At 39.7% G+C, this 27,713-nt stretch overlaps 1 protein-coding gene across 1 annotated transcript in view; it reads left to right on the top strand.

The window, feature by feature from the left end:
• Positions 1–26,441, top strand: part of TOLLIP (toll interacting protein) — a 39,053-nt gene extending 12,612 nt beyond the window's left edge. The window contains exons 3-6 of the mRNA XM_090032453.1: positions 977–1,159; positions 4,253–4,405; positions 6,091–6,181; positions 22,605–26,441. Coding sequence (XP_089888579.1) covers positions 977–1,159; positions 4,253–4,405; positions 6,091–6,181; positions 22,605–22,819 — 642 coding nt within the window. The 3' untranslated portion in view covers positions 22,820–26,441. The remainder of the gene's footprint in view (positions 1–976; positions 1,160–4,252; positions 4,406–6,090; positions 6,182–22,604) is intronic.
• The last annotated feature ends 1,272 nt before the right edge of the window (positions 26,442–27,713 follow it).

Genomic DNA, 27,713 nt, shown 5'->3' with positions numbered 1-27,713 from the left:
ACTCTCTAATATAGTGCAAATGGTAGGCATATTTTAAAATGGGCAGAGATTTTATTTAATATTGGTATACATGATGCACTTGATATTATTTGGAAAATGTTTAGGTATGACACTGATGGAACCACACACACATTCTGCTTGTTTTGGAGTGAATTTTAATGGGGGGTTTTTAAATTGTCTTTTGGTTTGTGGTAGTTTTGGTTTTTAAAATGTCCTGGAAAAAGCTGAGCAAGTAAATTTTTGCCTGTTTGATAAACCAGGACTTTTTGGCAGTATTGACTTAAAATGGCTCAATAGCTGTGTAGATTCCATTTTATCTTTTCTGGTAGAAATATTCTTGTGACACAAGACTGACTCTTACTTTTGTAAGAGGTAAATCCAAAGGGTAAATGTGAATTTCAGTGGAACTTCCAAGCCTGTACTGCTGTTTTCCTGTACTCTTTGTTTCTTGCTGGTTGACTGAAAATTGATCTGGGACTGTCCTGTTAAATGAACAATGTTGCATTTGAGGTGCCTAGAATATACTAAACCTGTGTTTTTCAAATTTCCTTAGTGTCTGTTGTTGTTGCTGTTTTGCTTTCAAACAATATTTCTTTTTTGGGTCGTTTTACTTTAGTTTCTGTTACGGTCTTAATTGGGAGTACTTGGTGTCATTTGCCTTTGTCTATGTTGCAACGTTCTACCATCTGAGCTCTGTTGTTTAAAGGTGTGTGTGGGGGGGGAAAAGTTAATCCCATTGCCAAATAACTGTCAGCAAACTGCACAGTGAGGAGACAGCTCTGCGGGCAGAAAGGAGCTGGTAGAGCTTTAACAGTAGAAAAACTGTAACAGTTTAAAAGTAATACAAGTTCTTATAATGTAGATATAGCCTTAATCTGCCAGCAATAGATTAATCCCAACATTTTTTAACTGCTTAAATTTACCATTTCTCTTGAAAGAAGGGAATAATTGTTAGTTTATTTTTTTTTCTTCCCAGGCAAAGTTGGCAAAGAATTATGGTATGACCCGTATGGATCCATACTGTCGGATACGGCTTGGCTATGCTGTGTATGAAACTCCTACAGCTCATAATGGAGCCAAGAATCCACGTTGGAACAAAGTTATTCAGTGCACAGTTCCCCCTGGTGTGGACTCTTTCTATCTTGAAATATTTGATGAGGTAAGCATAAATGTCTTCTGTTTTTTCTGGGCTGGTTGTGGGCCTTTGCAAGGTTGCATCAAGGTTAACACAGGAATCCATGTGGCTGTTTACTGTCCCATGGCTCCAACTCCTATTTAGAATGGGAGGAGTACTGGCATAAATAGCTCTTTTTGGGTTTTTTTGTGGGTTGTTGTTGTTTTTTGAAGAAGCACTATTTGGCCCCTTGGAAGCAATGGGGCTAGATTACTACAAGTTGTCTGTTGACGAGAGAGAGGAACTGCAGAGGCTCCCTAGTACTTATATTTCAGCTGTTGCAGTACTTCGCTTAGCCTGGGCTTGTGCATGGTTCTGCTGCATGCAGTCCTTTGTCCTGGTCTTAGTCGGGGTACTTTAGGCCTTCATATGTGAGTTGTCAGTTATCCCTATGAAATGTTAAGTGCAATTTTTAGCTTTCTCTAAAGATAAATGGGGAGACTCAGGTTTCTCTGTTTTTATTTCAAGCAGTCTGAGCACATGCCACTGAATCATTTATGCCTGGATTATACTTTCAGGCTTTTCTGTGGAATCTTTACAGTTGGACTTTTGTCATCTTTATTTTTTAATAACATTGAAAGTTTGATATAATTGTATGATTTCTGGGAGTATGTGATTACTTTTGAAATAAAGTTGCTTGTGAATATTCTGGTATGCCAAGCAATGGCTCAATATATTAAGAGCAGCATTATACTCTGCCTTTTATCTGTACTAAAAATAGACTGCTTTTGTAGTTCTTCAGGACCTAACATGTTGGAAGACTTGTCAAACTAATCTGATTATCACTTCCATTCAAATCCATGAGAGCAATGACAGTAAATCAGTCAAGTTTTTAGACTCTTTTTTTTTTAAGTCACTAAAACTCCCTAGTGGAATTATTAAACAAATTATGAATTAAGCAAACTTCATTCCAAATTATTATGAATCAGAATCTCAGGTTTGTCTCACGGCAGTGTCTCTTAGCAGTTACAGTTTCCTTCGGTTTGGGCTGCCTCCCACCTCATTCTTTGAGCATCTATCCTCCTAGCCCCCCTTTGTGCTGCCTGCAGCATCTAGAATTTTCAGTAACATTTCTCATTGGGAGGGAGAATAGCATTAGAAAACTGTGTGAATTTTTCATAGTTTCTGGGTATTGCAACTATGAACAGAGTAATGCTGCTGTCTTCAGATAACTATAATTAATCAAATATTTAGTTCTCTCCCTGGAATTCAAATCTTGGATCCACTTCTGTAAGGGCTTCTGGACATATTCAGGGAAAAGCGTGAGGGGGAGCTAATGTGCAATTCACACAGTCATGCCTCCTGCCATGCCACACGTGCAGAGCAGGAGGCGTAATTATAGAATGCTTCTTTTTGGATCTCCTTTAGTTTTGTGTGCATGCATCTGTAACGCACACAAAGAAGAATCCTCGTAAACTAATTCAGTTTATCTTGTAGAAGCCAGAAATAGAAATAATCCATTTTCTTCATCTTCCATCACTTCATGTGTCTATACCCTGGTATTGGGAATAATAACGTTTAGCTGTTTGAGAGAGGATAATTTCAGACAAGAGAAGACAGCCTTCTTTTTTAGGATGTGTGTGCCGTTAAAGCCTGGGGTTTGTTTGGGTTTTTTGTTTGTTTGTTTCTTTTAAGTTTCCCTGGATTCTTTATGGGATGTTTGGGGGTAAGCCAGGGGCGGGCAGTTATTTTGGGCAGAAGGCCACTTACCCATTTTTGGCAAGCTGTTGAGGGCTACATGGATAGCCCTGCCCCTTGACAGGTGCCCCACCCCCTGGTCACCATCTTGGGACCGATGTCCCAATGTCTTGGGACCAATGTCTCAGGGCCAGCACTGCTGGGGCCCAGAGTGGGGCGCAGGCTGGCAGGGGTCTGGAACTGGGCTGGGCTGCACCAGCAGGGAAAGGGGAGGAGCTGGCCTGGCTCCACAGATCCTGTGTTGCCTGGGACCCTGTACTCCTGCTGCCCTCCTCTGGGCCTTGCCAGCACTGGCCCTAGGACATGGGTGTGGACCCTGTGCACCTGCTCACTCTCAGTGCCCCCCAGCCCTGCAGTGCAAGCGGGGGGCAGTGCAGAGCCCCAACCCCCTGCTCCCTGACAGGGAATGAGCTGGTGCTGAGCACGGGGAAAAAGAGGCTCCTTGCCTGTCCTCTGGCCAGCACTTCCTGCTGCAGCTGCTTGCAGCCTGTGTGGGGCTGTCCTGAGCAGGCATAGACAGCCCAGTGCATGTTGCAAGCAGCTGCAGTGTGGGGCACGGGGCAGGACCGCTTTTCCCATGCTCGGCGCCATCTTGTCACCCGCCCCCACTGTCAGCCTGGGCCCTGCGCCAGCTGTGGGCTTGCCTGTTGGGGCTGCTTTGTGGTGGTAGCGGCTGCAGCAGGGAGTACTGGCCATGGGGTGGGCGAAGGGCCACTTTTCCCCGGGCTCCTTCCCCCCACACACACACACCTGAGTTTTCGGAGCGGTGCAGCCACATGGTCCCTGCTGGGGCTTCCCACAAGGAGGGCAGGCCCTGCTTTTGGAGGAGCCTGGCCGGGCTTTCCCTGGGTCCTACTGCCCTGGTTCCTTTCATTTTTGACAGAAATGAAAGACAGATAAATATTAATTTTCTAAATTTTTTAGGGGCTCCGTGGGCTGGATAGAATGGCCTTGTGGGCCGTATTCGGCCCGCAGGCCATATTTTGCCCACCTCTGGGGTAAGCATATGTTCTTATGGACCCTTTTTGAACGAAACATTTGTTACGTAGCAGCTTATGGTCTTGGGGGAGATTGATGTGGAGATTTTTCTTCTAGTGTTATATGAGTGGAAAGGATGTAGAAGTTGTCAGAGAGCTCTAGGAGTAATAAAGACAAATTGTACTCTAATCTAATTACTTTACGTAATGGTTAAAGAGGCTGTTTGCAGAATAGCTTAGCTGTGGAAACTGTGTTGCAAAGAATAGCTTAAAGCTGAAATGAAGAAAATGTGATATCGTGAAACCTGAGCTCAAAAAATCGTTAGTTGAGTCGTGTTGAGGTTTTTATTTTGGAAAGCAGTAAACTTGATCAGATAAATATTTTATTTCTAATGCCCTTCAGAGAGCCTTTTCAATGGATGACCGCATTGCTTGGACACATATCACTATTCCTGAGTCTCTGAAACAAGGGAAGGTGGAGGATGAGTGGTATAGCCTGAGTGGAAGGCAGGGTGATGACAAAGAAGGAATGATTAACCTGGTTATGTCATATACGGTAAGTCAGATGAATTTTTGCCCTCAAGATCTAATAGGAAAAGTTCCTTGCATAAGGGTAGGGGAAGATGCATGGGGAAGCTTTTATAGGAGAGTTTCATCTCTTCTTTCTTGTCTTCTGTCCCTGAAATAGGTTCTTACGGTAAATATAACAGATGGATATTTTAGCTATTCTAAGTGCAGTCAGCAAATCCTTCTCAGTAAGATGGATGGATGTTGCTCTTGCTTTTTCTGTACAGTGTGCAACCAAAAACATGTACGTGCAGGAATGAGCTGAGTGGGGAAAATAAGTATCTAGATGCAAGTGACCTTTTTTCTGTTTTTGAAGTCATCTGTGTTGTTTTGCCTGCCCACACTCCCTCCTTCTCTCCTCCACCCAACTGCCTGAAATTGCTTATTTGATGGGGGTGGGGGGGTGGGAGGGATGGTGGGAAACTTTCCACCTCCATAAATTTTATAAATATAACCTGAATATTGTTAGTTCTCATCATTGGAAAAAAATAAATAAATTGCACTCTCTTTTGAGCTAGCCTGCATTCTGAATTGAAGGCAGACAACTGAAGATCACATTTCACTTCTTCCCTTGTATGGAAAACTACAGATTTTACAGGCAGAAGGATGAAGACAGATATTCCATATCAGATTAATGTTCAGTTGGATATCGTGATGGAGTGAAATTATGCTTACAGGGCCAGAAATAGGCTTGCCAAAAATCTTTTGAAAGGAGAAGTTGAAATGTTTGAGCTAGCGATAAAGAAGCATGTTCATCACTTTGGGAACCTCCTGTTACCTATACTTGCGCTGAGTGGTAGAACTCTTAAGTATTACTCCTTGGAAATAAGTCAGCATCATTGGCTGAACTTAACCAAGAAACCAGTTTTGATTAGAGGGCTGGCTCTGAGCTAACACTTAACCAAATTATTAATTATGAAGCTAATTTTTAAATTAAAAATAGCTTGCATAACTTCATATAGGTGGTATTGGATTACTTCAAGGAATGGTTTCAGGAAGTTACTAATGGAAAACATAAAACTTCTGAACAAGATTAAAGTATTCAAGGACACTTAACATTTAAATACCTGGAACCCTGTTGTAGACTTGGGTAATCCATGATCTTCTGCTCGTTCTGATCAGTTACAACAACTTTTAGAAATACTTTAAAGTGTCTAGATAAATTGAAACTTAGTTCCTAAAGCAGTGTTCACTCCTTTTCTCTCTCAAAAATAATCCACCTGGGTTTGACTTGGAGAAATAGGTCCCTTTTCTTAATGGTAGAAATTAGAGCCCTTTGTGAAGCTTCTGTAACAAAAGTTCTGTACATTTTGTGAAATGAAGCAAAAAATATGAAGTAAAGTATGGAAATAATCTCAGAGTTCAGATTTCCCACTTTAATATTGAAGCAAATGAATACCTAATTTTTTGATGCGTCACAAAAGGTTGATATGATTTGATTTGTTAGCACTATGCTATAATAAGTTTCGGATTCGCTTCTGTCAGATTGCAATTTGTTTTGAGTACTTGGTTGATTTCCTGAGTAATGCTACTTCATAGGTTAGTACCTACTGCAGAAAATTTAATTTCTTGGTATTAACTATTGTGCAAGATGCAAGAATTTTGTGCAGATGTTTTTGGTTTTTATCTTTCTGCAATAATCTTACATCTTTCTGTCATCTTTTTCCTATCAAGTCTGTACCAGCTGCTATGATGATGCAGCCCCAGCCAGTGGTCCTGATGCCCACAGTGTACCAGCAAGGAGTTGGATATGTGCCTATTGCAGGTAGGTTTTCCTTCTTTACCATCTCTCTTTAAGAATCCTTTGTTTAGTATGAACAGAGAACTACTGAAGTTCTACTGTGTTCAAAATGTAAAGAAAGGCTGACTCTTGTCTGGGAACTCACTTGCTCACTTTTTCTTTCTCCTCCAAAAACATATTACCACCCAAAAGGTAGCTAGCAGGCATTCTGTTCCAAAATAATCATGTCCAGAATAAGAGTGCTCTTATTACTTTTTTTTTTTTCCTGAATGTAATCCATGCCAGGTGTTGGCTTTAGCTAATTTGGAGTGTGGGGAGGGATCTCCATAGGGCATCTAGTCCAGCCCTATTCTTGGATACATTTCTAAATATTGGAGTAAAATTGAGCTATTCCATTTTTGTTTGTTTATAGATGAGTCATGAGTCTGTTAAATATGATGGAACTGGAAAAAGCTACTCCTAAATTTAAGGAGTAAATTGCTGCAATTCACATAGACAACTGCACATTAGGGCTGTGTAAAATTTTGCCAGGTGTTTTGTTTTGAAGCTTTTTTGACATCTCATGAGCTCGAAACAGTGAAATCGAAACAAAACAATAGGCTTTGAAACAAAACGGGGGTACTCAAAAGGTTTCAAAATGTTTTGTAGCTGGGCTTAATTGGCTTCAGTGCCAGTCCTAGGTGTCAGCTTCCTCTCATCTGGCAGGCAGATCTGGGGGCTTGCATCCCTGGAGGGCTGCTGGGCTGTGCCGGACTTCTCCCGAGGGTGTGGGAGATCCCGGATCTGCACACTGGATGAGCGGAGGCTGCCACTGCTGGCAAGTGTCAAGAGTTGCATTTTGAACAGTTTGAGGGGTAGTTTTCCAGAAACCTCTGCACCTATATCCTTGAAACTTGGCAGGCTTCGTGCCCTCAGAAGGAGCTACCATTCCTACAATTTTCACCAAAATCAGGCAAGAAATGACAAAGTTTTGAAGCATTTTCATGATTCCCCATTATAGCCTATGGGTGAAACATCAAAATGTGTCAAAACAGCGCAACAGTTTCAACTAAACTAAACAAAATGATTAAACGAAACACTGTCCCTTCAAAACGGTGAACAAAATGATGGTGTTTTGCACAGACGTACTGCACATACCACACTGTTTTTATATGTAGCCAAGGTTTTAAGCTGGCAGAGGAGACCATCCCCATCCCTAGTGTAATGTAAGGCTCTTGGTTTACTAGTCAGGATGTCACTGAAGTTAAATAGTGGTAGTGCACAACACCTGGGCTTCATGCAACCCACCAGGCTTATCTGTGGCTTGGTGAATTGGCCAGACTGCATGCATATTGGGTGGCCCTCCACTGGAAAATATAACTGTAAGCATTCCTCCTAGATTTTGCATTCTGCATCTCTGTCTTGCATGACACTCTAGAATAGCAGGACATTCCTATATTGAAATAGTAAGTGGCATTGCTGTTAAAACTAGGCTTAATATACAATTACAGTGCCTTTGATTGAACTTACTTGGTGCAGTTCACACCTCCTTACTGTTTTCATTTGTGTGCCAGTTCAGTCAAGTGGTGTTTCTGTCAATTTGACTTGATTCGAAGCTCTTCATAAATGAGAACTGAGCTTAAATTTTACAGCAGTTGTGCCCCCAGAGAAATACAGACATGATACATTGCTCTAAGGTTTCAGCTGGGATGTATGTGGCCAGGACTGCAGATAGATAGGTCCTGAGGCACAACTAGGGGGTCAGCAGGATGGGGGCACAAATTCCTGGATCATCAGATTGGGGCCTGGGTCAGCAGAGCAGAGAGTGTGGGACCTGGGCTCCAGGGGAATGGAGAGAAAAGATCCCAGAGACATAGTCAGAGATATAAGCCAGGGTCAGGAGCTAAGGTTAGAGCTGGTGCCAAGATTTGAGACTGGGGTCAAGGAAGCTGAGCTGAATTGGGATGCCAGGAAACCAGAGAGAGTAGAACCAGTACTGAGATCCAGGGGAGATTCAAGATAAGGGTCAGGAAAGCCAAAGCTAAGGTCAGAAGTCAGGAGAACCAGGGACAGCTATGAACACAAGGCTTGCTGGAACATACTGAGGCTGTGTCAAAGTGTGTCATGTAGCATGAGACTTATACGGGGTGAGTGACACTTGGCAGCCAATCCAGCTGCAGAGAACTGGGGAAGTTGTATTAGCCAGGGATCAGGGGCAGGTGTAGTGGCTCTGATGCCTGGCTCAGCCATCATCAGGGTCTCTGATCCAGTGCTGGATCATAGATCCTAACAAGTGCCTCTTCCTAGTTTAAGGGAACCTTATACTTGGTTCCCAGATGCTGAGAGCATCATGGAAATCAGAGGTAAAGGTACTTCTACCTCTACTATTGAGTAGTGCTCCAAGTCCAGATTGTCTAATTGTGTTGATATAGGAGATGCACAGAGAAATTTGTAAAGGTCCCGATGTCAGAGAAAACCTTCTAAAAGGCCACAGATGGGTGGAAGACCTGTTCTGTTCTAAACTCAGGGCTTGAGTAATATCTTTTTGTAGTTTCCCCATACCAAGAGGGCTTGCCAGTAGATCTGCAAAGCAACTAATTAACTGAATTGCCACTGTCTTTCGAATGATGATATGCTGGAAGTTTCCACTGAGCTGGGTATATTAGTCACAGAATACATGATCTTGCATAATCCCCAAATTCTGTTCCTCATGGAGAAGAAGAGAGGTTTTTACTGTATGGCCTGGTTTGAGGAAAAAGGGATGGGATCTAATCATTTTTGTGTAATAAGAGTGGCATTTAAGGATTGAAAATGGCTCCTTAGGCATAAACGGGTAGTTGAAGATCAAATATTCCTTCAAAAGTTACTTAATTTTTGGATTTTCTCTGGAAGTCGCTGCATAATTGGGACAGAGCCTACTATCTAAGCAGCGGCCTTTATTAATAAACAACATATGAAACTGTACTTCAGACTTCGGAAACAGCAGTTGAATTATTTGTTGTCAGAATCACAACTTAAAGAAGGAACTGTGATTTGGTTTGTTTCCCTCCTGGGGTTCTTGGCAATACATGTTTATGCTTGCTTTAGAGCATGAAGGTGATGCAGGGAAATGCCATAGAGATTTTTGGGTTACCTACATAACAAGAAATGTTACCTAAAAAAAAAATCTCTGTCCCTTTGTAGACAAGGGTATTTGGGTGAATCTGACATCTTTTATTATGAATTTTGATATCTTTTTATAAAGCATTGTGGTTAAAATCTACTAGCCAAAGTGGTAAGTTCATATACTAATGAACTGATATATGGCTTGATTGGGTGACAAGTAATCAATCTTGTTCTGTTTTATTTTCTCCCTCATGTTAGAGCCTTTAAGGCCTTTATTCTGGGTTATGAACCACTGCAGTAACTTATGTTTATTAATATGCATATATCTTAAGGGAAGATTGAAATGAGTATACCTCCATTAGAGTAAATTAGTGGGTGGGACAACAGAGACTGAATCTACATCTGATTTTAAATGCCAATACTAGTAAAATAAATGTAGGAGCAAATTTACATATGATAGTAAGATATGTAACTGCATAAGTAGCCAGACACTCAGACTAAAACATTAGTGAATATTCTACAAAATCACACTGGCCATGTGTACAATGGGATCCTAAGGATTGCAAATCCTATGGAAATGTGAAGTCAATGCATATAACTTTTTAAAAACCTGTTTGTTCTTTATATCAGGGCTGTCCAACTACAAGTGCCTGGGGGATGCATGCCTGGGTTAATTTCCTTAACTTTTTGTGCCTCTGCTCCTGTGCCATACTGCCATGCCCTTGGGGCTCAGACAGGAAGGAGTGGTCAAAGGAGGGAGGGGGATTTGGAATGATTAGAGTGATTTCTTACTGCTAGCAATAAATGCCTGTTCATGGCCAGAGACTTGTGTGCATTTCTGGGCTCCAAACTTTAAGAGGATGTGGACAGAGGATCCTGAGGTGGCTAACTAATAATAAGGGGGTTGGAAGGCAAGCTATACGTAGAGAGACTGACAAAGCTATGCATATGTAGCTTGGAGAAAGAGCTTAAGGGGGAGACATTATTGCAGTGTTCAGATATTTTGAAGGCTACCCTTTAAAGCTTTCTTACTGTTGGAACAGTTAGGTAGTGGAATAGACTGCCTAGGGAAGCTGTAGAGTATCTCTTGGTGGTTTTAAAAGGCAACTGGATAAATATTTGACAGGGATTGTTTAAGAATAGCATTCCTGCATTTATGCTGGGGATTGGACTAGCTGACCTCTGAAGTCCCTTACCAGCCTATGATTCTGTCTTCTATTGTGTGATACCATTCTGATAAGCCAAATTTGCATAGTTTTTACACCCCTAAAGTATAATCTGATATTTCTTGTTTCTTGTAGCTTCTCTACCAATGACATTTACTTTTTTTTTTGTATACCATTCAAAATTTCTCTGCTTCATAAATAAGATCTGTATCAAACCTGAGGACAGTACAACTAAACGTGCTGCTGAATTTCTTGCTTAATTGCAGTTGGAGCATGTTTGGTCCCAGCATATTGTGTGGTAGTGAAATGTTCTGATTTAAATAAAGATGGAGCTGGGATTATCTTCCTGTGACCTAAATTAGGTCTTTAGAGATGAAAGAATAGTGATATGCAGTGATTTTTTGTATGAACTGATTTCCCCGCTTTAATTTGCAACTATATTTTAAAACATCTTTTCAAGAATGCTCATTGGTAAAAATTACCCTCTTTAAATGCATGAATTGAAAAATCTGAGATTTGGTGCACTTAATGATGGTACTTAATTGAAATACTAAAAGAACATTTTATTTCTTAATTTGTTTTTCCATAGTACAGGAATGTCTTTATCTTCTTTTAACATAAACATATTGCTATATGTATTGGAATAGCAGTCTGTTCCATGGCCTACTTGTATTACTGCCATATTTGTCTTCATTGTTAACTTCACCTGTGAACATGAATGAAAACATTTGGAAATACTGCCAAGTTCTCTAATTTTTCAGACCACTGTGAGTTTTTTTTTCTTATTTAACACACTTCTGAATTATTTCCACAACTTCAGAGGCAATTTAAAAAAAAAAAAAAAAAAGTGGTTTGGGACTCTTTAAACTCCTTTTAAATGCATAATAGATCTTTCCAAGTGCTTTCACTTTGTTTTTTAGGGAGGGTCAGTGTGGGTATTCGAAGTTACATTCTCAACTCCATATTACATCTTTGGCTGTACAAGTTTTTAAGGTCAGGTGTTGTTTAACTCAAATAACCATCCATATTATGTAAAAAAATAAATAAATGAAAAGCTATTTATTTTAGTTTTGTGAAATGACTTGGTTTTGGATGCATGTTTTTCCAGGCTTCATGAGTCTTTTACTCTAAGACTCAAAGCAATTTTTTCTTTGAAGACAGAAGAAGTTCTAAAGGGTAGAAGAAATCAATTAATGGATGTTTCAGTCCTTCAAAGCTTCATTGTTAAAGCAATCCATTCTATAGGTAGTTTAAAGTTTGTTTCAAGTTCTCCCAGATGCGTTGCAGAAGAGTACAAGCTCCCACATTCCTGTTCAGTTAATTCTTCACAACTTCAGGAAAACCTCTACCAGGTAACCTCTGGTAGAACTGCAAAAGCCGACAACTTTAGGTGGCATTCTTGGTCGAAGGAAAAGGGATCTTTCTGTCCCCCATATATATGTTCTCTTTACTCTTTAGTACCTGGACCCCCTGCCCCCCCCTTCCTGGAAAAAAGATGGCGAGAACTTTGTTGAAAATAATCCTTCCCTCAAACAGTTATTTTGAATCAGTGCTACTCCTTGGCCCAAATGACCCTTAAGACCCCTTCCAACCCTATGATTCTGTATTTTGAAGGAAAAGAAAAATTTGTACAATCCCTTTGCAAATGCAGCTGCACATTGAGATGATGACTACCTTGGAAAGCTCAGTTCAGTCAGCCCTTTTGCCAAATGCCCTGTTTGGAGCTGTTTGTAATCCTCAGTGATATGGATGGGCCTGCCCTCAGTATGTCTTAAGTGCTGGACTGTCTTTTTATTCTGTTCAGTTCCTTTTACAGAAGGGTGTTCCCTATATGTTAAGAGAGAGACAGCTGTCTTGTTACCCTTAAAGCTGTTTTCTAGGAACAGGTAACATTGCTGGAGAATACTTCAACAGGATGTAATCTGACTGGAGGCAGACATTTTCCAGGGTCTTGACCCATTGGCAGTTCTCCATCACATCCTAGGGTGCTGCTCCTTCACGTTACTGGTGTTGGTTTCCCCTCCCATCCTGCTTTGATATGGTAGAAAGACCTTTAGTTTGAACATCTCAGAAACAGAGTTGGTTTCAGAAAATTCTACTGAAAAAGAAAGAAAAAAAAAAAAAGACTCATTGGGCATAAGTTCTCTGCCTAGGGAAGATAATCCTGAACGTCCCCTTGTTGTTCTATCCCATTGTGGACTGCTTGTGGGGGTGGAATAATTTTTTTCCCCTTTAGTGAGAATGTGCCTATAACTTCATCCTGTCACCTACTGGTATACAATTCCACTATATTCTTTAAGCTTACAGTAGCATGATCTTGTATCCAGCTTGTGTTGCCTTCTTCAAGAGGTGCTTTTATCCTGAGACTTGGTGCAAGCAATTTTCTGCTTGAGGTGATTTATCACAGATTTAAAAGAGGTCATAGAAGGCATTTAGGTATTTGGAACCCATTTCCCTTAATAGTAATCTTAAAGAGAATTTTAAAAAATTAAATATATGCCCCCTAATTTCCTCCTGGGAAATGTATTAAGCTAAGCGTTTACCAGTGAGATATTATTTTGTTCTTGCAGACATTCTGAGCTCAAACAACTTCGGGTTTTAAGATTTGTTTTTAAGATTCAGATGATAAATGCCTATCACCTGACTGGGGTGATTAAAATGTTTTTTTGGAAAGGCAAAATTGTTTGAAAAATGCCTCCATAAAAAAATCTTGCTGCTAAAATAATTTCATAAGAACTTGTTTAAAAAATGTAATAACTTTTCTGTTTCAGTTCAGCCTACAATCTGAAAGTCAAACTATGTTGTTTCTCAGTCATTCCTCTCCAGTTTGAAACTTTGTGCATATGGAATTATTAATTATAAAGTACATAATAAAATGGAGTCCAGCTTGTTTCCTGCTAGCTATGCAATACAAAACTGTAGTAAGTATGTAAAACTTGGAACATACACAGAGAATAATGTTTACACCCCCACACACTTTTCCTGTGTTTAGTGGTGCAGAGAATAAATTGGACTGGGAGCAGAATTAGCAATAGAATATTCCTGTGTGGGTTTTAAAACTTATTCTGAAGAATTTTATTTAAGGAAGACAAACTTTTTTTTTATTGGTGGGCCACATACTCTGACTTGCAGTTTTAAAATAAAGGTTTTTAAATTTTTTTTAAGCCAAAACATGTTTCATTTCAGAACTCTTAATCTTTTAAAAGAAAAGCAGGGGAAAAACAACACCGTTTCCCCTTCTTTTTTTGCCAGATTAGCTCCAAAGAGTGCTATATCCCTTCAGCCTTGATTACCTTGTCTCATGGACTGATGATGACCAATAGCTTATCAGTCAGTATACTAAGTGCTATCACTTGCACTAAGTGCATCTTGCTTCTATGTGGGAAAACATCTCCAGCCAGTTAAAGAATAGTTTTGATAGGCTTTAAAGAAAATCCATTTATGTTTTGAAGATGGCTGTAAAGCAGCATTATAGAGAGGTTAAAAATAGGTCTTTTGGGTTTCATCGAGGTGCGTTTTGGCTGCACCTTTTGTATCTTTTTAAAATGGTATGTATTAGTGTATATAATTAATGTATGAACGTATTAAATTGCAGTGCAAATCAGTGGAAAAACTCTGGGATTAAAAGTTTAAGGCTTGTAGTAGATGATGGTAGTATGAAAGCTGATGTTTGGTAGCATAAACATCTATGTGTATCACCTTTTGTTTTCTTGGCTTTGTCAGTATTAAAAAACTTTTGATAATGCTACAGGGATACTTTGTCCTTTATGCAGAATAAGAATTTTCTTTGGCACAAGACGTTTCCAGTTTTAGGTATAAATCCTTTCCTGTAATCACCTTATCTGCAGGTAGCACATACTTATTAAGGCAGGGGTGGGCAAAATGTGGTCCAGGGGCTGGATGTGGCCCGCCAGGCCATTCTATCCAGTCCACGGAGCCCCTAAAAATTTAGAAAACTAACATTTATCTGCCCTCGGCTGCCTGTCATGCGGCCCTTGATTGGCTTGCCAAAACTCAGTAAGATGCCTTCCGCCCAAAATAATTGCCCAGCCTTGCTTGTTAGGGAGTAGGTTTTAAGTACTGAAGTATGTTGGACTTTGGACTTGAGAAATTAAAGATGCTGGCGTCCAGAGTCTAACTCTAAATGCCATTTCAGAACTTGCCTGGCCTTCATCCTTGGAGCTGAAAGCATTCATTTCCCAGTTAAAGTAGATTAATGTTTCTCTCCTGTATCTTATTCCTTCCCCTTTCATTTTCACCTATCCTTAGGGCTTGAGTACTTTGCTCTGGGTAAGTTTTTCAAGCTTTTGACCCATTATGGTGGGGGTAAAAAACCTTTGCATGAGCTCATACAAGCTGCTTTCTTTCTTTGTACGTAGCACATTGCATCACAAGGCATTGCACGTGGATGTCACAATAAACCAGATTTAATGCATCTGTTTTAAGCCTAAAAACAAATGCCAGCATTCTTTAGTATATGCAGTCCTTTTATTTTAAATTTCCAGCTCGACTAATCCAAATGTTAGAAATCAAGTTACAAAGGCAAAATGTTAGCGGAGGGCAGAATTAACTTTCCAAATTAATAAAAGAAAAAAAAATATTTGACTAGTTCATGGAGAAATTTAGTTTTCCTGTTTTAAAAAGCGGTAAACTTCCAGCTATGCCCTTAGGAGAATATATTATCCCTTATCCTTACTAGAGTGAGATTTAAAAACAAACAAACAAAAGAACACAAAGGTATATAGCAGATTTGTGTAAAATTGGAACATCATGGATATCAATAGGTTATCCAGTTGCATTTGGCAAGGCAATCTGCCATTCCTATGCCTTGTATCCTGTTTATAAGACTGAAAAACCTAAGGGGTGGAAACATAGGTTGCCTTCGTGGTGCCATAAACAATCTTATGGCACCACAAAGGCAAAGCAAGCATATGTCCATATAACTTGTTGCACCCTGGTTTGGGGCTGTGACAAAGTTGACATGAACTTCAGCTGATTTTTTTTTGTGACCGTCTGTTTTTCTTTAAGGTGGGAGAGTATGGACAATGTGGAACTGCTCACATTCTCCAGCCTCTGTAGGCTGGCTCGCTGGAGACTTTATGGGCCTGATCCTTCACTCTCTGGGAACTTTCATTCCCAGGATGCACAGGATCAGGCCCTTAAAGTGTGTGCTTAGTTTTCCCACCTTGCAGACACTTATCTGGGGTTTCTCAGGTGTCTGCAGGTGTGCATGTCCTGGCTTGGAGGCACTGGACGCTGGGGTTTCCTCAAGTCCCACACTGCCCTACACCAGGACCTGTTCCTGTGCCTCCTTACCAGGACCCACATGGGTCGGTGTAGTTCCCATGTCACCCTGTGTCAGGACAGCAAGGAAGGATGGGATAGCAAGAGACACAAAGAGAACATGTTACCTGTTCTTCATTGGGTTTTTGCTCATTGTCAGATAATAGGTATTGTGTTTCATCCAGTGAAGTGGATCAGCTGTGGTGGGATGCGACTGATCTACTGTTTAGTGATGTTTGTTTGTACCCTTATATCTTGCATTGACATAATTAAACTCTTCCTCCATTTTTTTAACCTTTTGGAAGCAATGTTAATTTAGATCAGTTGCCAGCTTTTGCTGAACAGTGGGTAGAATTGGTTCTCCTTGCATTTGGACAAATATAACTTTTAACCACTTTTCAGTGCGGGGGGAGCCAGCTGCTCAGGAGTGTACAATAGCTATTACATCTGCATGATCTGGTAACAGTGCAGGTTTGCTAAATCACCCTAACTTTGGCCTCTGAATGAAACATGATTCATGTTGGTAGTGGTTTTGCTGCAAACATTTCTTATCAAAATCATGCCAATGTAATAGAGTTGCATTGTAGCCACTTCTGTTGCTACAAAAGGATACCAGTGTAGTTATGTTCCTGCCGTCTTCCTTGTCTGCTTCCCCCACCCCCTCAAATGAAGTTCTGCTTTTAAATTTTCTCTGGCCCTGAACAACATTGGAAGCCATAGAGAGTAGGATAGTGATACTGAGATATGGATTGGTGGTCATTGGTTTAGACTAATACTATTTACGAAGTCACCTAGGCTTAATTAAAATGCACCTAGTGGCTTACCTGGTCTTGCCTAAAATTTAGGGTTGCACATCCATAAATGGAATTTGGGGCAGGGGGAAATGTTGTACATCTAAGTATTCCATATGTTAAATGGGTATGGAATGGGTGACCTTGCCTCTTGGATGAAATTCACAGCATCCAGCACGCTGTTAAGGGAGTCGTACAGGGCAGTCAGTAAGAGAGACTAAAGAGAATGTCAGGAAGGCCTCCCTGCCATTGAGTTATGCTTTGTATGATACTCTTTGCAGCCCTGAGTTGGGTATCTCTGTGTTATTCACAATCTGAACTCTTCAGACTTAAGGCCATGGTCTTGTAGCATCACAACTAGATGGACGAAGAGTCTAGATTCTTTGTGCAGTAGCCTAGTGGCTGGAGGTGCTTACCAAAAACTTGGAGGCTGTTTTTTTGGGCTGTCCTCAGACTGAAGGAGTTTGACCCCCCCATCATCAACTTCCCAGAAAATCATAAAGCTATGGGCTCGGCTAGGCTAGGGGTACCCTTTAGATCTTCCTATTGCATAACCAGTGGGTTAGCATCCTGACCCTAAACTTTGGGTCTGGCCAGAGAGCAAATGAGAGGAGTGATGCTAGTTCAAGTGAAAAAGGAACTGCTTGAAGTAAGAAGAGTCTAGTTTCATTTTGTACATCTTATCTAATAACCATTTAAGGCAAAAATGCATAAATAGTCTCTGGGTATTGAGTAATCAGGTGGATAGGTTTTCAGCTCTTTAGACTATTGGTCCAAAGGTGATTGGGCTCTTTGTAGTTAGGCATATTTTGTGTGCCTAATAGATGAGGCCTTCAGTAGACTTGAGACAGTAATTAAGAGTTTGAACTCTCTAATTTTATGCAGGATTCAGATTTAAGTTCTCATGCACATCTCATTCAAAGTGATAGCTGTATCAAGCATGTGTCATCAGTGTGTTCCTCATCTCAATGCTAAACATGCATCTACACTGAAATGTACAGAATTTCCCGTGCACGTAACCATTTAGAGTGCCACTTTGAATCATGTATTTGAGGAAAGGCATATACTTTATGACTACAGTGACTGGCATGTACACGTTCAAGTTTGGGTACTTGTTACCGTTTCTGAAAAAGTAGCCCATCAGCTCCCTTTCCCTTGAAAGTGAAATGCTCTAACACCTAAAACCAAACTTTCATACGTATTGTGACATCCTCACCCTGATTATAGTATCACTGTCCAGTCAAGTGTCTTCAAGAGTACTTAACTTTTCAGGAAATCAAGTATTTACTGGTATTCTGAGTTCTAGGCAAAATATTGTATGTATAAATGACTGGCTTGGTTCCATCTTATTTAGCTGAGCCAGAGTACTAGTCGGTTCACAAACTTGCAGGACATCCACCACTACTACTTCCCATGGATTTCAGTGAAGCTGGGAATGCTGTTAATGTCCTCTTTTTGCACAATACAAAGTTGTGGCAGAATTTGGTATGTATCTAAAGGCTTGAGGCCACCATTTATTTAGGGCTCAATCCTTACACAACTAAGTTATTTTGTACAAAATAAACCCATGTAAGTGTGTTTAAAAAAAAAAAAATATTTTTTTTCCCCAAAAAAGGTATAAATGAATTATGCATCCCACTTCCATTTGTCTTAAGCCAGTGCAGGTTTCAGACCCATTAAAATAACATATTGCATGAATAGCTGTCCATTGTGATAGAGGGATAGCATGAAAAATTTTTACTGAAAGATACAAACCTTTGATGTGAAGAAACATAAGGCACTTGACTGAACTAGAAACTAAAAGCAAAATATTTGTGTGATATGGTGTGTGCAGTTTGGATAAACTCTACTCCTTGCTGCTTCCACTGCTGTGTATAAATGATCACAAATATGCTGGCAATTGACTTTGCTATATTACATGTGCATTTTTATATTGGAATGTCATTGCTTATGCCAGCATGTTTCCTATTGTAATCTCACTGTGCTAGAGAACGCCAACACTCCAAACTTCTTGGTTTGTGGTACTTTCTGTGTAATTCTGAAACAAGAGTGCACAAGTGCTGTGCAGCTTGTATTTATGGAAAATATTTAAAATGTTAGCTTCAGTCTAACTTGTCAGTGAACTGAGTTGCTTATACAGCAGTGGTTTTCAACCTGTGGGTCTGCAGACTGTCGAAGGGGTCCACAAAAGATGACTCTGCTTAGGGACCTATCTAAATTGTGGTGCAAGTTGTGGCGCAACATTGCCTTTAATCTTGCTCTTTTCAACCTCATGCCCCTTCTTCCCTCCTTCCCCTACTGCTGAGTTGTTAAGAGACTAAAATCATGGCATTCATTGCCTCCTGGCCACTCAGCAGTGGGGAAGGGAGGATCAGGGGTGGGAGGTGGTAATCTTTGCAAACATTCATAGTTCTAGAGATGACTAGTTCGGCTTCTGTACTAAGAAAGGACTTTAATATCAAACTTGAAATTTGTCAGTAAGATGATCCATTCTTACTGTAGGGTTTCAGTTACTTGAAAAATGAACTTAAGTGATACTTTCTTTTCTTGAATGATATGGTTACTGCTATTTGCCCAATAACAAATTGATTTGGAGAAAAAGGTTTTCCATAAAGTCTTCATTTTTACAAATTATTTAGAAACTGCTGCTGTATTTCAAAGTATTAACTTCCAGCCACGTTCCCTCTCTCACATTTTTTGGATTAGTTGCCCCCAACTTAGTGGTTTGGATTGTTTTGCCCATAGTGTTCTTTAGCCTACTTGCAAACATAATTTTTACTGAATAAGGCTTTTGAGCAACATACTTAGTGGCAGTCAGTTCTAAGCCAGAGTCATCTAAGGTGGGCAGGAGTGCCCAGTGAATTACCCAAGATCAATTTCTTTTTAAATTATACCTGTGGGAAAGGACAGTGGAGGAAAATACCTTTATATAATTGATAAAGGTTAGAGTTGGAGATCCTTGTGGAGCATCAGAAAGTGTTCCTTGTTTGACACACTTGACTTGCTTGTGGAAAGCAGGAGTTAAATTTTTATTAAGGAATGGCCACATTTGTCAGTCCTTCTTAGTTTTATTCAAAACACTGTATTAGTGGGAGGAGAGAAACAGTAGAAACAAAGATATGATGTAGGTACTAAAAAATTATTCACACAGTGTCCTGCTTTCATCGGGACTCTGATATTGGGAGGGGGGTATTTTTTTGCCATATTCAGTTGAAGAAAGCCTCATCAATTTGCTCTAACTAGATTTTGAAGATTCAAAACCTAGACCTTTAGAAGTAAAATGTCAGTCTTTACTAACTTCTAGGAAGAATTGTAAACAAAGGACATTTATTTGCATCTGGTAGCAGTCCCAGTGGTTTGTATGCCCTAGTGTAAAGCTCTCACTAATTGTTTTGTAGTACAAATAATCACAATTAACTTTCCATATGTTAGCTTTTGTTGATCATGTCTATTCAACTACTCAGACTTTCTAGTACAGCTGATATATGGCACTTTGATCATGGGAGGTCTCTTTAAAAATAAGATCAGCAAATGTTTGCAGAATGGCAAATTAATGTCTTATTCTGAACTAGTAAGTAGGTGGTGAGAGGCAGATGGTGTACCCTACATAATTGGAAAGTAAGTATAGTTTTTATTGCTTCCTGCTCAAAGTTGTCCAATCAGATCATATTTTTACTACAGTATTGTAGTCTAGAACTCAAGTGCTCTGGAGCTTTGCAGTTTGTTTTTTTCATAAAACTGTAGCAATAAAAGATAGCTAAATTGCCCTGGCTTTGGCCTTAAATGAGGCAGGGTTAAAGTTGGAGCAGTCTAGCTACACTTGTATTGCTACAGAATCCATGCAAACCTAACAGTTGCGTCATAACTACTTGCATCAATATCTTTTTGATTATCAATAAAGTTGTCACGTGTCTATACTCCAGGAGTGCCTTTGAAATGAACTGTATTCTTTAACCTTTTCAGCTGCGGAGTGGTTCTCAATTATTGTTTCATCAGGTGAAGAAAATGTGGAATGCACATAGTATTTTTTAGGAATAAACTTAAGAAAACACCATTTAAAAAAAGAAAAAGAAACTCTCCAACTTCAAACTGCAGTTGCTTTGCTTGCCTTTTTTTGCATAATGCAGATTCCAAACTGATTTTGTTGCTTCTCTGAGAAATATTGTGTGTCAGTCTGTAAAAAGAGAACAATTCCTCTGTCTCACCGTACTCCTGAAGGCTGCTGGCAGACATTTAATATGAACATGCAGTTAAGATCTGAGGTTTTTGTATGCCTCATCCCAGATACGGTGCTGCTTGTCATCCTTGCTCCCAACCCAGTCCCTCCCCCATTCTTCCCCTCCCCTTCACCCCATCTTCATACTAACCTTCATCCATCCACCTACATGACTGCTGGGGATTAGGAGCTCCCTAACCCCGAGGAATCTGTGATGTGGCATTGGCTGTAGTGCAGGGCTTTGAATGTCCCTGAACATGGAGAGCCAATGGATTTCCTGTGCATGGGGGTATTGACAGCCCCATGCTGCAGGGATTTGGCAAGGGGGGAAAAGCCCCGAGTCCTGGTTTGGGATCTGTGGCTGCTAGATTTTCACAGGATTGAGCAATGGTATCCCAGATGCTGAGGCTGCCCCTTTCCTGCTTCTTACAATCCACTCAGGATTGCTGTTCTCAGGCAGTACATTTTTAAAAAACAATTTGAACAGGAAATTCTGAAACGTGAAGTTGCCTGTAGACTGGATTGTGTGTAGCATGATTTAAATAAGGATTATGGATTTTTATCCCATTACCTGAGTTGGCTTTTCTGACCCTCTTTTCTTGTTTGCTTCTCCCAGCAATGTCCTCCTTCCCCCTCCCTCTATAGCCTTTGTATTCGGATCACTCACTTCACTTCATACACTGCTGTATACTTGTCCTTTCACAGTATCTGATAAATTGAGCTTGAGTTCACAGAAGTTTATGCTTTTAGTTAGTCTATAACTTGCATATCTGCCCTGCCATCTGCCTGACTACAGGCTAACATGGCTAACTACCTCCATTCAGCTGATCATCATCAGCAGCCCTGTGTCCAGGATGCATCACATGTTTGGTTTAAAGCTTGCTACAAACCTGCCTCAAAGATGTTCCATATTAGATTCAGGACATCTTTGTGGTTGTTTTCCCATTTTTATCCTGGCATAAATTCCCTGAACATGTGGCATGTTACAATTCACTGTGAATGTTATATCAGGGGAAAACATAACATTTTCCAGAGGCCTAATACTACACATGGAATAACTAGACACTGTTTATTTGGGTTTGCCAATATCTGCTCAATCTACGTGGAAATAATGAGTTTTTTTAAGAGAAACATTTTTCTTATTGAAATAATGGAGGCTACATTCTTGTATAGAAATACCCTTTAATCAGAGTTTTTTCCATATACTTCCATAGCCTAAGGTTAAGGTTATACCCTGAGCTTTTTTATAAAGCTTCAATGGCTGGATTGCATTGCGTATTCAGTTGGATTTTACATGGCAACAAAGAAGATTTGTATACTACAGTGTCATAAACTCATAGACGAGAGTCAGCAAACTTTCAGTAAGAGCTACCTGAATTAATACCTTGGCTCTAAGGGAGCAGAGACCACTGTTATATATATTTTGCCAATAAATGATGCATGCTTACTGTTCATCTAATGGCATAAATGCCTGTGCTTGGTAGGCCAGGTCTGGGCTGAGAGCTGTAGGATGCTGACACCTGCATAAGGACATTACAGTTAATGGCACTATCCTTTTTATATTAATTATGATTTTGTTATGAGCTCAAAAAGAAAGGTTTCTGGCTACCTCTAATAAGACTGTAAATCCTGTTGGGACATGTGTTTATCTCTGTTTAGGTCTCCATAGTATATCCATGGCTATATTAACAGCATTTCTGGAACACTACCACTTGTCCAGATTGTAATAGTATGTCTTTTGTTTAGAACAGTTGAGGTAAATTCTGTGTCTGGTCAAATTTGGCACCTATACAATTATTTTGTGTTTGCTTCTGAAAGGAGTTTTTCATTTGCACAAAAACATACATTTTGTTTTTCATGTAATAGGAGTCCTTAATTTCCTTTTTATGTATGTTTTTTGTCTCCAGGAATGCCTGCAGTCTGCAACCCAGGCATGGTACCAGTGCCAGTACCATCTCCTGCAGTTAACCCTCAGCACCTGTGTAACGAAGAAGATCTGAAATATATCCAGGACATGTTTCCCAACATGGACAGGGAAGTAATCCGTTCAGTGCTAGAAGCCCAAGGAGGGAACAAGGATGCAGCTATCAACTCTTTGCTTCAGATTGCTGAAGAGTCATAGATGCCTATCCCCTGCATTGTCCCTGTCTACGATGCCACCCTTATTTTGACTTGCCAAGCCAGGGATTTAGCTAGAGGAAGAAATTCCTGACAAATTCCTGACAGAGCATCCTGTCTAAAAGATTGTGCCCCTCTCTCTTCTTGGACACTTTGCACATTTTTCACTTTTGTTTTTCAACTGTCATTCACTTCAATTATGTTCTACAAAAGCATGTAATTCCCCCTCCCTCCCCTTCCCCCCCCATTAGCCATATCATACATGCCTACATTTCTGACAGGGGGAGGGAACAATGCTGCTTTTAAGTTTATTCTCTCTCTCCCCCCCTTGGAAAGAAAAAAAAACAGGCATATTTTATATTTATCTAACACTATGCAGTACAGGATTTACTACTGGCTGTGAGCTAGGAAGAGTTATATTTTTGAGGGGTAGAGTGTTGCTTCTTTGTACACTGTTTTTATTCAAATGTTATCTTTTAGTAAGCAGTCTGTTTCTCTGCCAGAGATACAAAAATGATTACATGATACTCTTGACTTTGTCCTGTGGTGGTTATCCATTGCTGTGATAAATCCAACTCTCCTTAACATATATAATTTTAAATCTACTAAGAAGCTGGCTTTCTTGTAGCCTTAAGTGTTTCTAATTAGATAATTCCCTCCAAGCTAGTGATTGGGCACCAAAGCAATATTTATAATCTGGTAAGCATTTAGGGCTTCGTCCTGAAATGTGGCAGTGTTGCTGTGCTTGTGAAAGCTGCAACATGCCACTTTCCAGGTATAGCATATCTTGCTGTAGCAGAAGATGGGATTGAACCTTATTGTGCTCCTGTGGTTACTTGCACTCTTAGTTTTTTTTTACATTCCTGTGATTATTCCAAAGGATGACTACAGAAGGAAAAGGTGCATTTTGGGGTTTTTTTTTAAATGCCTGGAAAACTAACAAAGTATGAAATAAACACTTTGTCATGGAACTTTGTATCAACAAAGTCATTTTTTGTGTATATATAAAGAACCTTTGTTTAAAAAAAAAAAAAAAAAGTTACCACACTCCTGTATTTCAGAAAACTCATGTTGCATTGCGGAAAAATTTAATGAAAAACTGGTTTTGGTAGTTTGAAATATAAGGAGTGGGAAGAGTAGATGCAGAATCTTCAACAGATATATGCACTGTCCTCATAAATTCATTGGATTACAGTTAATCTACCTAATTCAGTCGAATTTGATGCATACCTGACTAAAATATTTTCAGTAAGGTGGTAGAATATTTGACATATCCTGTATTAGCAGATTCTTATAAGAAGGAAGTGTATTGCCTATAATTATTTCAAGCGTGAACATGCATGCATGTTGCAGCTTGAACCTGCAGAATGTTTGTAAAGGGCACAATTTTTGCCTGTTGTATAAGTCTGTAACATCTCTCTTTTTAATGGCAATGTAATGCACTTTATGCACAAATTTATTTTCTAGTTTTGTGCAATGTCACTAATCTTGGCATCTTTTAAAATTGTTTTCAAATACAAGCTATGGCTATTATAGAAAGTATTTTGCAGGTGTTGGAATGTACACTTAAAATACAGGATCTCAAGAGTGGTTCATGAGAACTCTTAAGCCAGGTTTGGAATAAGGAGATATAGGCCCTTATTCTCTCTTCTCTCCCTGTTTTCTCCCACATACATAAGATGTTCTTTCATATCCACTAAAATAAATTTTTCTCCAATACCTTCAGGAAGTTTTCTGGCAGAGCCAGCAATAGTTTATAAATATTTATTTTTTTATGATTAAGAAGTGTGTGTTTGAAATAGTTTTAAATTGACAGTACCAAAATGATTTTCTTTCTAATGGCTTCTGTGGGTTTTTTTTTTTGGTTTTTTTTTTTTTTTTTTTTTAAAAGCTTCTCATGATGTCTCAGATAACATTAAGTTCTGACAGCGCCCCCACTGCTTTAGTTGGAAGACTGTTTTGTTTTGAAAAAAAAATGTAACTTTCTCTTCATACATTCTCCCATTGGTTTTGCCTGCTGAGATTTAAGGCTACAGTCTCTCCTTGTGCATTTTATCAGTACAATGATTATGTTCTTTTCTTTTCTTTTCTTTTTTTTTTTTTTTTTCTTGAAAGGGGTGTTCATCAGGAATATATAGTCTTAGCCCTTGTGTCACTTAACCAGAAAACTCAATATGTGATCATATAGGCTAGCATTAAATTTAACATTTGGCCTGTATCTTCATAGCAATGACTTTTTGTGGGAATGCCAGCATAGGCAGCAGCAAATGACTGCCTGTAAATACTGTTAAAAGCTTTAACGCCTGTTTCCATCTCCAGGATTAGCCCCTTGAATTGCTAAAGGGTAGAACAATTCAGGGAAAATGTATATCATATTCTAGTTACCTATAGTTGGAGTTCATAGGAGCAGGTTTTTGTTTTTGTTTTTAAATAAAGCAAGTGATCTTCAGCTTTATCATGGGTGAGAAAGGTTTAACTTCAGCGAGATTGCACTGCTAATCTTGTGACTGAATTGTAAGCGTGAAATAAACACCTCTCAGTTCTCCTAATAGCTGGAAGAAAGAAATGAAGTTGTTAGATTAACCATGCTCATCCAGAAATTGAACCTTAGGTCTTCGTGAAACACCTAGACATACTTTACAAGCCTTTCCCTGTCCCTCTTGAAGCTTTTGTTATACCAAGTATTGCAAAGAGAAGCTGCATAGATCAAAGATGGGTAGTTTAGGTCAGAGCAGAAAGGCCAGTAAGTTGGGCGTTGCATTATTTTTCCTATGCATTGTTTCAGGTTTGGCTTGGAGACTTGAATTCAATAGAAGTAAAACATTATAGGTATGACAGTAAGTCTTCAGGAAGTACTTCACTGTGTTTTTATCCTTCTCATTTAACATTAACAAAGTGTTATAAACGTTGCTCAGTTTCCTTAATACATGTATCCCCTCAATTGTTCAAACTGTTGTCCACCTTTGGTCTGAGGAACATGCAAAAAGCCTTGGCTAGTCCTTATCATCACTTGATTGTCCAGAAATGTAGAACTCAAAGGCATTATTTTGCTGTTTCGTTTAAATAAATGCGGTCACACTTGTTATTGTTTCAGCTTGTGACATATGTTTCATTTAATAGAGCAATGTCTTCTCATCCATAACTGTTTCATACTCAGCAGGTTAGAGCAGCCTGGAGCCAAAGCCAGCTGCATAATACTGGCATCTGCTAGAAGTTAAAGTGCTGCTAGGGCCTAAATTTAGAGGAATATTTTTGTCTAGCTAGATCCTTGCTACTTTCTCTTAAGCTGCTGTTTGTGTATGTTGAAGGTACTGAACATTTTCCCTCTGCAAATATTACTGCTTGTGTTGGTTGACCTGTAATACTGTTCAGAGGATGTTTGTTTGGGTTTTTTTGCTGTTATTCTGCAGACATTGACTCTCGCTGTACTGAGGTCCGGTGTCCAAATGTGTTTCTTGCATTGTAAAATATATTTTGACTTTTTGCATTCTAATTTAATAAATGTATCGCCTAAACTAAGCCAGAAGAAATGGAGTCCTTTGTGGATGAGGTTATACCTCCTTAAAACTGTATCCAGCTTTCAACTTTTGGAACAGTAATCAAAATAAAAATGAAGCCAAATCCAAGCTGGCATGGAAGGCCTATTTAACTTCAGAATATTTATAAAGTCTTTGGTCCCAATGCTATGTTTCTGTCAACACCAATATTTTCCATGAAGTCACTTGGTTACTCAGACTACCCCACAGTTCTTTGCATTTTAATTCTTGTAGAGGTGTTCCCTACTAGTAACATTTAAAAAAAAATCTTAAGTTGCCAGTGTACACCAGTTATCAATATGCATACTTTCTTTGTTCTCTTAATTGATACTGTATTTCAAGGCTCTTCTGGTATTGCAGGGCCAAAGAATCTGCTTAGCGAAGATGCAGGAGCTGAGAGGCTGCATACTAATCGGAATAGTTGGCATACTAACCAGTAATGGTTTCATTACTAATCAAAAGGGCTATGAAATAAAAACTGTATGTGCATATTGGGAGAGTGTGCCCCAGACTTGGTGACATGGAATCTCCTTACAGAACAATCCACCTGTAAGATGTTTCTTGCATCTTAAAACATGTTTTGACTTTTTTTCTGACTAAACACTGTTTAAACTATAAAATAGAAGCAGCCCCCTTTAACAGGGTTTAGCATTGATTTTTAAACTGAGGTTCTGTGAACTAGTAACCCACAAGTTTATCTTTCAAGTCTTCATCATCTGAATGTCTCAATCTACCACTCTCAGTAGCATAACTAGGAGTGGGTAAGAGGGGCACTCACCCTGGGCACGAAGTTAGAAAGATTACCTCCCACCCTCGCATGGTAACTGCCAGGGCATGGACTCTGTGGGGAACTCCAAAACAGGCCTTGGCGGCTGCTGCTGCTTTTAAAAGCAACAGCTGGGGTGGCTAGAGTATGCAACAGTGGTGGGAGCAGCTCAGCTGGGGACAGTAGGAGTTCCTGGCATGGATAAAACTGCTCCTCTCTTCTTGGAAACTGCTCCCACCCCTGCTCCTGGAACAGTGTGCCCTGCCCCCTCTTCTGCAGGTGCCAACTCTGCTTGTTATGCCCTGCATTCCCTTGCTGACAAACTGCTTGGCTCAGCAGCCATTACATTACTATCACTATCCATTACTTATTTAAATATAATGCACAATAGTCACACATGGTTCTGTATTGGTGGATTTCTGGTTTACAATGTTGTTAACTTTGATTCTGTATGAAATCCAACACTGGCAGAGGACGGTGATAGTAAAAATCATATTTCCCTTGATGTGCTCCCTTAAATGTTATCAACTTCATGTGCCTTGGCTGCTTTCATTTAGCTGTTGAATGGTGGTTTCCATTCCCATGTGAAGTTCTAA

Source organism: Crocodylus siamensis, chromosome 2 (assembly GCF_052110815.1).
Source record: "Crocodylus siamensis isolate JL-2025a chromosome 2, ASM5211081v1, whole genome shotgun sequence".
NCBI classification, from domain to species: domain Eukaryota; kingdom Metazoa; phylum Chordata; order Crocodylia; family Crocodylidae; genus Crocodylus; species Crocodylus siamensis.
This window is presented reverse-complemented; position numbering and strand designations above follow the sequence as displayed.